The sequence below is a fragment of the Cuculus canorus genome, chromosome 3 (assembly GCF_017976375.1).
Source record: "Cuculus canorus isolate bCucCan1 chromosome 3, bCucCan1.pri, whole genome shotgun sequence".
Classification (NCBI taxonomy): domain Eukaryota; kingdom Metazoa; phylum Chordata; class Aves; order Cuculiformes; family Cuculidae; genus Cuculus; species Cuculus canorus.
In genome coordinates this window covers 45,129,250-45,144,024 of record NC_071403.1, presented here as the reverse complement: position 1 = coordinate 45,144,024, position 14,775 = coordinate 45,129,250, and the positions used below count along the sequence as shown (strand labels likewise).

Sequence of the window (14,775 nt, the reverse complement as noted above, 5' to 3'; positions counted from 1 at the left end):
GTGTCCATTGAATTTTTTTTTCTAAATGTAGTGCTCTTAAAAAGCAGAACTGATTATGCACATTAGTCTCTAGATTTCCTTCCCTTTTCTTTATTGCATGAGGCATTAGCATGGAAACACACTTCACATTTCTCAGGCTTTTGTCTGTTCCTGCTGCTTCCTACTGGAAGTCAAACAGCGCTACTTGGTTTCTGACATAACTGATTACTATGGAAATTATTACCATGTCATAAACAGAGGATTTCATGCAGCAGGAACACAGACAGTTCTGTAAGCAGAAGGTTCCTGGTAATAAGGAAAAAGGGAAGAGAAATGCAGAAAAGACATGATGCCTCTGCAAAATGCATTGTTGCAGATTCTTTTCCGAAGGCATAACCTTCAAGACCATGGGTATCAAGTAGTTTGGTGGGGGTATTTTAGTTTTTAAATTTGTAAGAAGATAAAGGTGAATTTGTGCTTCAAGGAATAATTATTTTATTTTGACTCCAGCAGTTGGCACGGGCCAAAGTGATTTCCGAGGGCATTCAATGTATGTCCCAGATCACTGTTCCACACTAGGGAGACTAGACAGCTATCGCTCTGCTATGCAACGCTCTGAAACCAAGGACACCAGCTGCCAGACGGAGGAAGTTAAAGTTGTGCCCCCTTCAATGAGAAGAATACGAGCACAGAAAGGACAAGGCATTGCAGCCCAGATGTCTCAGTTCTCTAGCTCGTCTGGAAACATGTCAGTGATGAGTGATTCTGCTGCAGTTATATTTGCTTCTCGACAAAATAATGATATAGGTTTTCATAGCTTGCCTCGGGCTGGTGCAAGAGTGTCTCTGCAGTCCCTAGAGCAGACACAGAGCATCTGCAGGCAGACAGATGACATCACTGATGCTCTACCCCACCAGATAAGTAAATTGCAAGTGGATGATAGTGTTGTACATCTGACAAATAATTCCATGACAGGGACCTTGTTGAGGCCGAAGTCTCAAGAGGTGAGAAGCTATGATAGTGAAAAGTCTGCAAGCCCAGCATGTGTGGTCTCTCCTCATGCCACCTACTCAACCAGCATCATACCCAATGCAACGCTGTCATCCTCCTCAGAAGTTATCGTTATTCACACTGCCCAAAGTGTTGGATCATTGGATAGTAAAATTACCAGCTCTGCTGCCTACCCAAAGCCAAGAGACAATCCTGTTGCCAGCAGTGCAGTAAGTGGGAAAGAAGATCACCATTCATCAAGCGGAAACTGGAGTGAGAGCAGTTCCACACGTCACTCTCAGACTTCAGATACCATCCCATCTAATACTGTCATGATGCTTTCTCTTGGTGACTCTGCTGTCTCTCTTAGCACTCCTGGAAATGTAGAGGCTGGGTCTCAGAGCGTAAGTTACAGCTGTAGGAACAATCTTGCTTTACCAAACCCTTCCCAGGACAGCGATGGTAGGAGTGAATCCAGCTGTTCAGGGGAGCGAGCACAAGCAGCGGGGCACAACACAGAGCATTGGCTGTACAAGTCTGCAGAAAACAGTGAGGCTCCTTCACACAAGGTGGTTTGTACCTCACCGGACTGTCACACTCCTGGTAGCAACCTGAGCAGCAGCAGCCTGGAGAGGACTTCAGTCAGGGATGATTCTACTTCTCTGTATTCTGTAGACCATGATGGTTTTTATAGTTCCATGCATGAGGACTCTGGACTGAAGTCAGACATGCCATGCAATAGTAGTAATGGTTTTGGGGACTCCAGAGACAGCGTGATAAATGTCTTTGAAGGAAAGGAGAAGAAACATCAGGATGACCAGTTAGGCCAAGGTGACAAATCCCTTGCAAGAAACATCTCTCTGAAAAAGGCAAAGAAGCCACCTTTGCCACCATCCAGAACAGACTCCCTCAGAAGGATGCCCAAGAAAAAAGCCCAGTCCAATGGACAGGTACTTGATGAAACGCTCATTGCCACCCTCCAGCATTCTCTGCAGTTGAATCTCAAGTGCAAAAATGGCAGCTCCCCTTCCCAGAGCCCCTGCAGTGATTATGAGGATCCCTGGGTGTTGCGCTCCCGCAGCCAAAGCTCAGTCAGTGCAAGCAGCAGCATGATTTCCACCACTGCTCCAAACCTATACTCCATCTGCACAGTCACTCCCTCTCAGAGTGAAACAAGTAGCATAAAGTCAGAGTATGCTGACCAGTGGGGTTACTACAGCGACTATGCCGCAGTAGCAGATGACCAGGTAAAATCCACGGTGACCCATTCTGTCAGTACATCGTCTGCTCTCAGTGATTACAGCATCAGCCAGTTCAGTGATGGTTCAAGGGCTTCTATGCCACAAGTGCCCAGTGGACTGGCCAAACCAAAGAGCACTTCTCCAGAGAAGTCCCACAGGGTCACATCACCATCGAGTGGGTACTCCAGTCAGTCCAATACACCCACTGCACTTACTCCAGTGCCTGTACTTTTAAAATCTTCTTCGTCAGGAAATGGGAAATCCAAGCTGAAGCCTAAAGTGCCTGAAAGGAAATCCTCTCTTCTGTCTTCAGTCTCCACATCGTCATCCTCCACTTCTCTTTCTTCAAATACATCTACTGAAGGGAGTGTGAGTGTGAAGAAATTGGACCCCACGCTGAGCTCTCCTCCAGATTCTGATGCACCTCCTCCACCACCTCCTCTTCCCACACCTCCTCTGCATTGTCCCAAACTTTCTCCTCCCTCTCCCCCTCCTCCTCCTCCAGCAGAAGTCATGGATCTGTCACCATTGCCAGCCTCTCCTACATTCCCCCCTCCTCCGCCAGAAGCTGATGTCAATTCTTCCTTTACCCAGACTGTCCCATGGTTTCCGCAGGAAGTCTCCATCAGTTCATTTTCTTCCTCTGTTCCTCCTCCTTCTACTTTCCCCATAGCTGTCCCACCACCAGCACCACCTCTTGATCCCAAACTAACGAAAAGTGCAACAATATGCTCACAGTATTCTTTTAAGAAACATAACCAGGAAGATTCTTGCTACAGTGCAATGAAACAGCCACTCAACAAGCAAGATGCATTGAGACCTGTGATGCCCTTAGTAACTACCAAAGCATTGCAAATGGTGCAGCTGAGATCTGTGAAAAAAGTGACAGAAGGTGAACCATCACCTGAATCTGCTGCTGAAACCGTCTCTCAGGAAAAGGGTACTGTAAATTCATCATTGCAGTCTTCCCTAAAGCCATCTCTCTCACTAAGACCCAGTAATAACTTAGGTGAAGAGGAAATGAAAACTCAAAGCACTTCATTTAAAATTTCGGTTCAGACACTGGCTCGGGGTTCTCCTCTTATTTTCTCCGATAACATAACTGCGCTTGACACTGATCAAAAGCCTGCAAGTGCAGAAGGTCTAAACAAATCTTTTGAAACCGATTCACTGAGGACAGCTACTGAAGACACACCTGACTCTTCAGTGCAGAGTGACGACCTCCGTTCTGGCATGTCACTTCAGGGGTCACCAGCATCTCCCAACAAGACTCAGGGTGTATTGCCAAGCAAGAAACCACCTCCTATTTCAAAGAAACCCAAATTGTACCTTGTTGTACCACCTCCACAGTTAGATCCTACAGTGGAGAAAATAGCTGAAGTGAGTGATACTGTCAGAAGCACATCAAACCCAACTGAGACAGACGCTGTGCTTGCACACTGCGGGGAGGCGAGAAATTGTCTTACAGATGGACTCAGTTCTAACGAGATGGACTCTGGCAGCCTGGTTCCTGAGGGAGGAGCTGCCGCATTCACCTTCTCTGAGACAGTGGGAGCTAGTGCCTTTGTGGTACAGCCTGCTGCATCACCAGTTCAAGAAGAACCCAGGCAGGAGGAGCAGTCCGCTTTTGATGAAGGAATCAGTTCAGGCAGCATCCAGGACAGCGGCAGTAACGCTGACGGGCACGTTTCTCAAGAAAGTGAAAGTGGTGAGTCTCTTTTCCCTGACTCTTCTTGAGATGCAGCAGTAGGGGAGTGAGAATAGCAATCTGGACTTTCAGGTAGACTTCTGTAGAGAAAAGAGCCTCTTGTGATAGTTCAAGCTAAAAGCCTAAAGAAAGTTGCAGGGATAAGATTAATACTTTATGAAATTTCTTAAAATTTCTTTCTGACTTCTCGTTATGGCAGATATGGAAAGAAAATGATGCTTTATTTAACTGTGCTAAGATTAAAAGATGCAATGAAAATATGGTTAGCTTTGTTAATTTTGATTTTGTGTTTTAGTGGAAATGATAAGAATTTTATTTCAGTATTGTTCTTTGCTTCTGTATGTCAGCAACACAGACATTTCGTGCACTGCAGTTTCGCAAGAGAGCATTGTACTAAAATTCTAATAATGACAACAGAGCACTTGCTCAGTCTCTTGGATGCTTTGCCTTAGAATCAGTGAAGGCTACTTTCAGCATTACATGCTTGTTGGGTTCCCATGATGGACTGACAATATTGTTCATTCTTCCTACATAGTGGAGGTGTTTGAATCAGATACAGCAAATAGTTCATTCCTGCCAAGCAATAGTTATGGGGAGGAGACGGATGGAGTGGCAACACCAGCGCGACCAAGGACTACTGAGGATCTTTTTGCAGCCATTCACAGGTACTGCAGAAATTGCCTTTTCCATACTGTCAGGTCTGATAGTTCTCTCAAAAATTAATTTAACATCGTTTTACTAAGACACCCAATTACAGCAGTCATTACTTAACAGAAAGCACACATTTATCAACTTTCTTCTAAGGCTATATATGAAAAAGATAAGGAAAAGAACTTGCATTTTGTTGTTTTACAAATATATTTACTCCATTCTGAACTAAAAGCTACCAGATTAACTCAACGTAGATTATAATATAAATATCCTGCCCCTTAAAATATCAAGTTACATCTAGTATTTATTGCACTGTTCTCAATCTGCCATATTAACTCTACTGTTGCTTTTTCTGTGTATCTTTTTGTTTTCATTCTCGTTCTTCTCCCATCTCTTTTTACTCTCTTCGCTGCTTATATGGTGCAGTTTGGGACAGAGGCTCAACGCTAATGCTTCATGGCAAGCGTGGCTGAAACTGGCAAGTAACACAACATGTCAGTCATATGGCAAAACATATGGCAAACGCTGGATTATAGTTTGCCATAATCCAGCCTGAGGTCGGGTGTTTTGTGTCAAACTGGTTCATGAATGAAATGTGCAGTACTGGCTCAATATTATTAATGACATTATTCATTTCCCTTGAAAACAAAATCATCCTGAATAGGAAAGTAGATTTTTCTGCTGTTCACGTTAGGTTGTCAAAAAAAAAATTTAAAAAAAAGATTAAAATCACAAAATTAAATGTGTGCACCATTTAAACAGTACACACAGAAGACTATTGCCACTCTGAGCTACTGAACGGGCTTTTAGACTAGACTCGATGTAGTTATAGTGCCATCTTGTGGCTTTGTCTTTTACTTCAAAATTTAGAGGGGCGGTCTCTTAACTGGTGACAAAAAGTGCTTGGCAGCATCTGTATAGGTTTATCCAGGTGTTTTAGCCTGCACATCTGTGTGAGTTCTGCATCGGGAGTACTGGGGGATGGGAAAAGCCTTTTTTGAAACAGTGGCTGGGAGCTGAGAGGGTGCAGCGCTTGAGATGGAAATGCTATTTTTAATTTTGAAACAATTCTGTTTCATATGTTACTAAAATTGTATATATGCAATACTGACTTTTTATAACCTATATCATATACTTAAAGTTACCCCTTAGGACATGGCGTGTAGGAACTGTTCTAAAAATGATCTGTTGCAGTCATGTCGCATGGCGCTTACTAGGACTGTGACAAATCTGGGTTTAGAATGAAATATTCTGGCCAGTAGCCTTTCTCCATTAAATTTACAGATAGAGAGTGGATTTCTGTGTGTATGTACATACGTGAAATTCATGAGTTTATGGGGAAATGGACAATGGAACTGGATGTGACATAGTTAAAACTGCTCAACACATTTGTTATTAAGACCTTGCTTTTGTTGGCTTTAGACTTGAACTGCTATCTTCCTTCGTTGTTAATTAATAAAAAATGTTTTGTTTTCCCCTCTGTTATTTCTGAAAGGTATTATTTTAGTGATTGGCACTCTTGAATATGTGATTCGGTGTAAGACAAGAAATTTAGTGGTATGTGTGTTAAGGGCAGGAAGAACAACCTAAGTTTAAGTCAATGGTTTGCTTTGAATATATGCCCTATCTCTGTCTGAAAAGCCACCAAAATCAAATTTGGTTTTTAAATTTAAGTTTCTGCCATAATTCATACATGCTGAGAAAAGCTGGTTAGATGCTGACAGCAAACTGGCTGCTCTGCACTGCATTCACAGTCTCACTGAATCGCTCAAAGCCAGATACTATATCTTTCCCTGCAGATCTTTGCAATTGAATTTTGCTTTCTGTTTATTTGGAATTCATTTGGTTTTTTGGCAGCAGTACACACTCAGAAAGATACCTATAGGCAGCCAAAACCCTAGTGAAGGGAAACCTTTTCCCTGTAAGTAACGCACACACATTTGCATACAGGCTTGAAGAGCATCCACGCACCAAATTCATTTGCTGCCTGCAATACTGACACACAGTTAAATCTAGACAAGGTTCTTACATTTGCATCTACTGTAGCTGTCATTTTATCCCTATGCTGTCTTCTGGTGTCCGTTCATCCTCAGGATGAATGGATGTCGGTGTTACATTCTTCTTCCAGAAAGGCAGGTGGAGGCAACAGCTGAAAATAACAGCTGTTACAGCTGCCTGTGGGGGATATCATAAGTGATATATGCATAAACTTCACCACTTAAGAGAAACAGGATCATTCCAAAGTCTTGGCAGAGTTTATGGCAATGTCTGTTGCTGCCACCTACTCAGCTGATGGATCCTCCTACTTTGTTTTCTGGGTTTTTTTTAAATTATCACTAAGCTGCAATGCATAAAGACATTTGAGCTTGTTTTGGCAAAATCTTAAGGATTTTAAGAAAGTACAGCCAAAGATCACATTAAGAAGAATCCTGTTTTACAGGGGGAATGGTCTGTATTGAACGCATTCTTGATAAAAATTAGTGTGGAATTATGGCATGATAAACTTGTATTTCTAACAAGTCTGCTGACTTGTATTAAACTTTTGCCAAAATACCATATGTAAAATTAACGTTTATACAATCTTTATGAATTAACTCTTGCTTAGCATGCAGAGAAGCAAAGCAGCTTTACTACAGATACCAGGCATGTAATAAATTTTTTTTTTCAAGCTTTCTAATAATGTGAAAGTGGGGTGACAGATGTCCAGTTTCCACTTACTCCCAGTTCCATGATTGTTTCTTACATCTTTTTTGTTATCCCTGCACTTTACATTTAAATTAAAAAACACTCTGCCCTTTCATTTCAAAAGATAATTTTCATGTCGGGACGTTAGTCTCTCTTTCATTTAGTTGAACAGTTGGAATGACAGAGCACCAACAGAACTGTGGATTTTGTCTGTACATCTTAATAGAAGCTGGAAAACTCAGTTTTCACTATTAATTTAATGCTTGGGTTAGGGAGGGGATTATTTTTTAAAAAATAATTTAATCCAGAATGGTTACATGTGGCTCATTTTACTTCATCTTAACTTCAGCAGCAGTGCATTGCGATATCCTTTTCTAAAAGCAAGTACACTAAACTACACTTCTAATTCTTCAATAAGCATCAAATGAAATAGTAAACCAAACCAAACTGAAACAACATACTCTGAGGGATATATTTTTAATCAAATCCCCAAACTAACAGACAAATGGCATTGAGTCTAATTTTTATAATGCATTAGTCTTAGCAGTTGGATACTAGCTCCAGAAAACTTGATTCACTGAAGTCACTGAAGTGTTTTGGACATCAGTATTATTCCAGATGTGCAGAAAAAGAACAATAAATTTAGTTTATATGTCCAATACCTGCATTAATGCCTATACAGTTTTGGTGGTGTTCTTGCTCATGCTTTAGATTTAGATTACTTCTCCTTTATCCGTCTCCCTGCTTTAGCTTGATTCATTGCCATCTCTTTAAGCTGAGTTTAATTAGGAGAGGTTAAAAGTTTCATTTTTTGGTTTAGTCCTATTTTTTTGTTGTTTTTTCAAACTCAGATCCAAAAGGAAAGTCCTTGGCCGTAAAGATTCTGAAGACGACCGTACCCGCAACCATTCTCCGTCGCCCCCCGTAACTCCCACTGGTGCTTCCCCAACCTTATCTACCCTCAAACAAGCTGGATCAATTCAGAGAAGTGTTCGCAAGAGCAGCACCAGCAACGACAACTTCAAAGCCCTGCTGCTGAAGAAAGGGAGCCGCTGTGACACCAGTTCCCGCATGTCCGCAGCAGAGATGCTAAAGAATACAGACCCACGGTTCCACCGGACAAAGACAGATGCCTCCCCTGACCTCATAGACAGCTCTGCCACCTGCTCACCCAGCAAGAGCAAACGGGCCCAGGAAGAGTGGGCCAAGAGCGAGGGCCTGATGCCAAGGAGCATGTCCTTCTCTGGCACCAGGTATGGCCGGTCACGAACACCCCCATCTGCTGCCAGCAGCAAATACAACGTCCGCAATCGTATCCAGAGCAGCCCCATGACTGTCATTAGTGAAGGAGATGGGGAAGTGGTGGAACAGTCAGAGAGCAGGGTCCGAAGGATTTTGGAAGAGCAGCAAGAGAGGCAGCTTGATGTGTTTAACAGTGATGAAATGGACATGAATGACTTTCCATATGCTGAGGAGGCAGGCTGCAAGGAGACCTTGGATCCAACCCATCTAGACTTAATGACTCAACCAGGTACTTCAAGGAAGTAACTAAGCCCTTCAGCTGAAGAAAGTGACAGAAGGCATTGGCTATTAATCTAACAAATGAGAGGACTAGATTCCAGAAGAAAGCCCAGACCAGGACAAGTTTACTTTGCTAAGCATTTATTCCGTGAACTGCATGTGTGTGTTCAAATGCTCAGGCAATGACAGTTCTGCAAGTTTGGGGTGGGGTGGGAAGGACTTGCTTTGAATGAGTGGTCTGTGGCTTCAAGTTGAATTTTTTTGTGTAAAGCCGTAGAAGTCCTCGAGGGGGTGGGGGGAAGTTTTCTCAGAGCCTGTAGGGGTGTGAAGTTTTTCTTTCTCTTGAGACTGCAATTGTGCAAAAGAAAATGAGGAACGGGAAGGCTCCTGTGGTACAAGCTGGACATTAGCTTCGAAAGCATTGTAGTGGTGCAGCGAAGTGCATTCACTAAGCAGAGGGAGGAAGAATGAGGCACGTTCACCGATGAGAAGGTAGTAGTGTTGGCGCTGGGGTTACGTGGCTTATTACTGCAGTGTGCTCCAGTGTTTGATGAAGACTGTCCTGCTAAAGCAGTGAGGTTACCAGGTTATGAATTGGTCTGGGGTACTTTTTTTTCCTGAGGGAAAATGAAATATGTAGTTAACATGGAAAAGGGAGCTGAATTTGGTGACACACTACTAGCTGCTATGCAGCCACACATGTACACTTGGTGAAACACTTGTTTCCAAGTGCATTGCTTCCTTGACAAGAATATTCCCTTAGAGAACTGGAACAACTGGATGTGTGAAGAGGATGTGAGCAGGCAACTGAAAAGTGGGAGAGGAATTAAGCAGTGTACTGCCAGAGTTTGGAAGGGTTATGTTTCTGAATTAGAAAGCAAAATTTGTCTTTGAGAACTTGCACTACAGAGCTGTAGGTGGAGCCTGTCTTTCAAAACTGAAACTTGGGAGCTGTGTTTTGCCAGAAGTCTTTCTTCTGTTTGTCAAAATGGGAAGATTATTACTGTACATCACTTGAAATACAGATACTTGCTAACTTTTGGTTACCAAAGAATAAGTTACAGTTACTTTCCCTTTTGATTGCCTGCAGTATTTCTCTTCTTTTTTAACCTTAATAATTTAGTGAGGTTCATTTTTATTGTATATTTTACAGATAATAAAAACATTTTAACGGTTTTCCAATTGTAAAGAAGACCATTAATTAAACTGAAATATTGGCTGGAGGTTTTGGTTCTTAGTAGGAATGAAGCTTTTAATTTTTAAGAAGAATTTTGCATCATTTGATGGTGTGCGCATTTTTTGTATTGTTTGTAAATATTGAAAGTTGTTAAAATATCTTTTGATCTTCCTACCTTAGAATTTATACATTTTTAGATTGCTTTGAAGAAGAAAAAGCACTCTTTGTAGATTATTTATTTTAGAGAAATATGCTTGTAATCTCTTTCTTCAATCCTTTGCCTGTTAGTAATGTAAATTTCAGGGGCCTTTGTTTAACTCTTCCCTTCGCGAGAGGGGAATAGTGATGAAAATGCTGTGACTTTGCTTCAATAAAGAAAAAGGCTGTCAGTTGCCATATTGTCTTTTGAGTTGATTAAAATCGTCTTCAAAAGATGTGTCCTGCAGCGTATGGCAACCCACTGAATGCCATAAACCATGCATCCAACTACTAATCTCCAGTTTTCATTGCAAAATTTACCAATTCACTTCAGAGGCAACTAGAGCGTACTTATACATCCACCCTGCTTTGGCATTTCAATGCTGGGACTAAAAAAATTGAATTAATACTAAGCTTTTTCCAGTACCATTTGTGTGTTTCTACTACTTCTCTCTTGACTTCCAACCTGTCCCAGAAAGCTAAAAGTCTTGGAGAACCAGATTATAAGCAGCATGGGTGAAAAGTGAAATGAAGCCGAGAAGGTGAATCCAGCTGCGCTCACTGGAACAATGGTGGGATTAACTGGTGCACAGCAAACTTTCTACCATTTTTGCATGCTAAATATATTTAAAGAACTATTGGATTTTTTTAAATGAAGGAAAACTGAATTGGATAATTGTTTCAGATACTATTAATACTGATCTGAACTACAGAGAGGTAGTAGGCGCAAAACATTCTGCGGCTCCTCAACATCTTATGAGTGTTGCTTTGGTGTCTCTCCCAGAGTTGATCACATGAAACAGAGAGCACTGTGTCCTAACTACAGCGGATACTTTACCTTTCAAAGCAACGTGTAAATGCTAACTAGTCCTTACACCACCATCCTGACAAAAATGCTTGGGCTTTGTTTTATTGTTTACTTATTGGAAAATCATCTAAGTGAAAAATAGCAGGTCTTACTTTTTTTCCTTTATAAAAATGGGGGTTACATTTCTCCTTTTTCAGTCATTGGCAACTTCACTGGATTGTCACAGTTTATGAAATATGATGGATAGTCGCTTGGGAACTTCATCTGCTGGTTCCTTAGGACCTCTAGACGCATCTCATCAGGTCCCATGGACTTGTGCACCTTAAGTTTCCTTAGATGGTCTTGTACCGGGTGGTTCTTAATTCTCCCAGTCCCTGCCTTTGCCTTTTGCCACTTGGGCAGTGAGGCTAGAGCACTTGCTGATGAAGACTGAGGCTAAAGAGTACCTTGGCCCTCTTCATAGCTGGGTAACCAGGTCTCCCATCTACTTCTGGAATGGGTTCCTTATTTTCTCTGATTTTGCTTTTATCACTGACATACCTATAGAAACTTTTCTTGTTGCCCTTGACGTCCCTGGCCAGATTTAATTCTATCAGGGATTTAGCTTTCCTAACCTGATCCCTGGCTGCTTGAACAATTTCTCTGTATTCCTCCCAGGCTACCTGACTTTAATTCTGCCCTCTATAGGCTTCCTTTTTGCATTTGAGTTGATCCAGGAGCTTCTTGTTCATCCATTCAGGCCTCCTGGTGTTTTTGCCTGACTTCTTCTTTGATGGGGTGCATTGCTCCTGAGCTTGGAGGATATGATCCCTGAATATTAACCAGCTTTCTTGGGCCCCTCTCCCCTCCAGGGCTTTATCCCATGGTATTCTAACAGCCAGATTCCTGAAGAGGCCAAAGTCTGCTCTCCTGGAGTCCAGGGTAGTGAGTTTGCTGTGCGCCCTCCTCTCTTGCCCTAGGGGTCTTGAGCACCACTATTTCATGGTCACTGCAGCTAAGGCTGCCCTTGAGCTTCACAATGCCCACCAGTCCTTCCTTGTTGATGAGAACAAGGTCCAGCATAGCACCTCTCCTCGTTGGGTCCTCTATGACTTGGAGAAGGAAGTTAATTACATTAACAACATTAAATTACATTCAGTTATTACATTAATACATTGCTAAGGGTCTGTGGCATGTTCAAGCCTTCAAATGTTTATATACTGTAAAGAGGAGAATTTATTATCTTAATTTAAATGAAGGTTGGTTATGCAAGGAGCAATAGCTTGGTGAGAGCAAGTTTGGAAGATAACTGGAAATCAGCTAAAAGAATTGGGAAAGAAATGGATTTGACAAAGATAGGGTTTTGAAGGAACCAAGTCTGATTTATGCATAAAGCTTGGCATGAAAGAAGGCACAGGATAATGGCAGAAAAGGAGAAGCAAGGAGGTCACTGAGAAGAAAAGTACAGTGACCGCACAGAATGATAGTTAGGTGTGAGGCAAGTAGGCTAATGCAGATTGTTGAAGATAAAGAAGCTTCAGCAAGTATGGAAGAGACAAAAAGGCAAAGGAACAAAGGGGATAAAATATTTTAGTCTATGTATTTCTTCACAGTTCAAGGGGGTATAGAAAGCTGAAGTCAATCAAACGTGTTAAAAAATATTTCAGAAGAGGAAAAAGAGCAAAATGCTGTAAGCTTAGAGAAGCAATGATAGGCTGAAATGAAGAATGTTCTGGGACACATTAGGAACACTGGGCAGGTGGCTGCAGACTAGAGCACAACTCTTGAAGGGTTCTGTACAGAAAAGCTTTACCTGAAATGTGGAAAGAAGACTAGAAAGAAGACTAAAGCTCAGGTTGATCCTGCCTAATTTCTGCCAACATCCCTGTGTCCAGTGATTCCTACTGACTGGCTTACAGTTCTCCAGAGGCACCTGCATGCTGGAAACTTGCAAAACCTTCAGTCATTTCACGGAGTAAGAGAGGCCACTTGTGTGTGCAGCACAGGGATAATGTCTTCATCATATGGCAGGCAAATATACCTCATCAGATATTGTTTAGATCCCACAAATTTCTGGAAAAGCCATCTATACCAGCAGTTACTGCCCCAACAAAGCCGTGTCTATACTGCATTTATTTAAGTAGTTCGAAACTGTCTTTTTGCTTCTATAAGAGAAGATCAAGAGGATGGACTTCAACAATAAAACAAAGTATTAAAAAAATTACAGTGGCAATGAAGAATTGTTTGATCTATTTTATTTGAAAGAACTTCAGTACTCACAAAAAAAGAACACAAAGTTAGAAATCGCATTATATTAGCTATATAATGTTCAAGGTACGTTGTATTAGCTTTCTGAATTTCCCCATTACATTTTAGTTTCTGAATAACTTCCACAAGTTATTTCTTTCATGGTTAATGAAAGATTTCTAACTTAGAAGAAGCCTTCTAACATAAAATGGATAATTTTCTTGGTAGAAAGAGGTGTTATCAACTTTAAATCAGAGTGCACAATTAAAAAATCTTGCAAGTACTCAGTACTTGATCACAGCTGTGTCCATACTGATGTGAACTAATAAACATTCAGAGTAATATGCACAGACGTCTGGTAAAGAAGTGCTATGTCATACATCATTCTGAAAAGCCATGATAGTGCTTCCTCGGCAGAATGAGTAGATTTTATGTTGTAAATCTAGCTTTTCGCAGTTAGTTCTTTCATATAATGCACAACCAGCCTTTTAAGAGCCAAACAGTTCTCCCAACAATGCTAATGCAAAGTGCCATCGATGTTTAGTAGGAAATGTCCACTTATAGGGGTCCAAATGTATGTGTCTATGCATGTGTGGGGGTACAGACAGGAGAGAGAGAATGGCCAATCTCAATGTATGTGAGTTGACTCTGTTTGTAGTATGCACTGACTTGCAGCATAAAACCAGAAATTCTAGCTACTGAAAGAACAAAAAAGGTAAAAATATGTCAGGACGTGTAGGCTGCAGAAGTTTCTGTGTATCCACTACCTCTTGAAAAAAAAAAAAAAAGTAAAAATTTAAGTTCTGTGTTTAGATGGTAAAAACTAATTTGCGGGGGGGAAAAAATACATACAGGTATGTAAATTACAAAAACAATTAGCTAAAATCTGGCAACAAGCAAGAAATACAGGAAACAAAATGTCCTATCTGCCATCTGAAGAAGAATGCTTCCATAGTAGAGTATTTGAGCATTAACTCTTGTGTTCTTTTTTTACATCTTGGCAGTAAGATAATGTCTCTATTGAAAGTCAGTCAAATATATGTACTTTGTAAACTCCTAAAGGCAGGAATTTCTGTGTCCATTTTTCTGTAGCCTGGTGTGAAGAGAGGATGAGTTAGTGTAGCCAGTGATTCAATTTGGAAAAAGTACACTGATTTCTAGGTCAGTTTAAAACTGGTGAAAGAGCATCACAGTGACAAGGGCATTCAGTGCCCAGCACAGCATCACCACTTGAGAAGCTGCTCTAGTGGAGTATGAAAGATGGTCCAATCCTTCTCTCCTTAATCAGGAAGTTGTAATGGGCTGCCTGGAAAATGGTGATTCTTGTAAATTACTGTGCCAACTGGGAGTTGCAGTGTAGTCAAGAGGATTGAAAAAACAGCAAAGCCCAGATTTATATAATCAGTACAGAAATCACAAGCTAGGGAGTGATAATGATTTTAATATATTTACCTTTTTATAGAGTCCTAATACAAAGCAGAAGTACATTTCAGCAAGGAGATCTTAAGACAACAAAAATGTGTGCACCGGAGAGCATGTGGCTGGGAGCAGAGGTCATGCTGTTGCACAGAAGTTAAAGTGTGGCTCTGAG

The 14,775-nt window shown here is 41.3% G+C and overlaps 1 protein-coding gene across 15 annotated transcripts in view; it reads left to right on the top strand.

Moving 5' to 3' along the window:
- NHSL1 (NHS like 1) overlaps positions 1 to 10,369 on the top strand; it is a 183,027-nt gene extending 172,658 nt beyond the window's left edge. For 5 of the 15 annotated variants that reach the window (XM_054062560.1, XM_009557478.2, XM_054062568.1 and 2 more), the window contains 3 exons: positions 490 to 3,918; positions 4,454 to 4,583; positions 8,106 to 10,363. In XM_054062560.1, the coding sequence (XP_053918535.1) occupies positions 490 to 3,918; positions 4,454 to 4,583; positions 8,106 to 8,802 (4,256 nt within the window). In that variant the 3' untranslated portion in view covers positions 8,803 to 10,363. Of the gene's footprint in view, positions 1 to 489; positions 3,919 to 4,453; positions 4,584 to 4,995; positions 5,127 to 8,105 lie in introns of all 15 variants that reach the window. The other 10 variants (XM_054062564.1, XM_054062562.1, XM_054062570.1 and 7 more) reach the window with 9 other exon arrangements.
- The last annotated feature ends 4,406 nt before the right edge of the window (positions 10,370 to 14,775 follow it).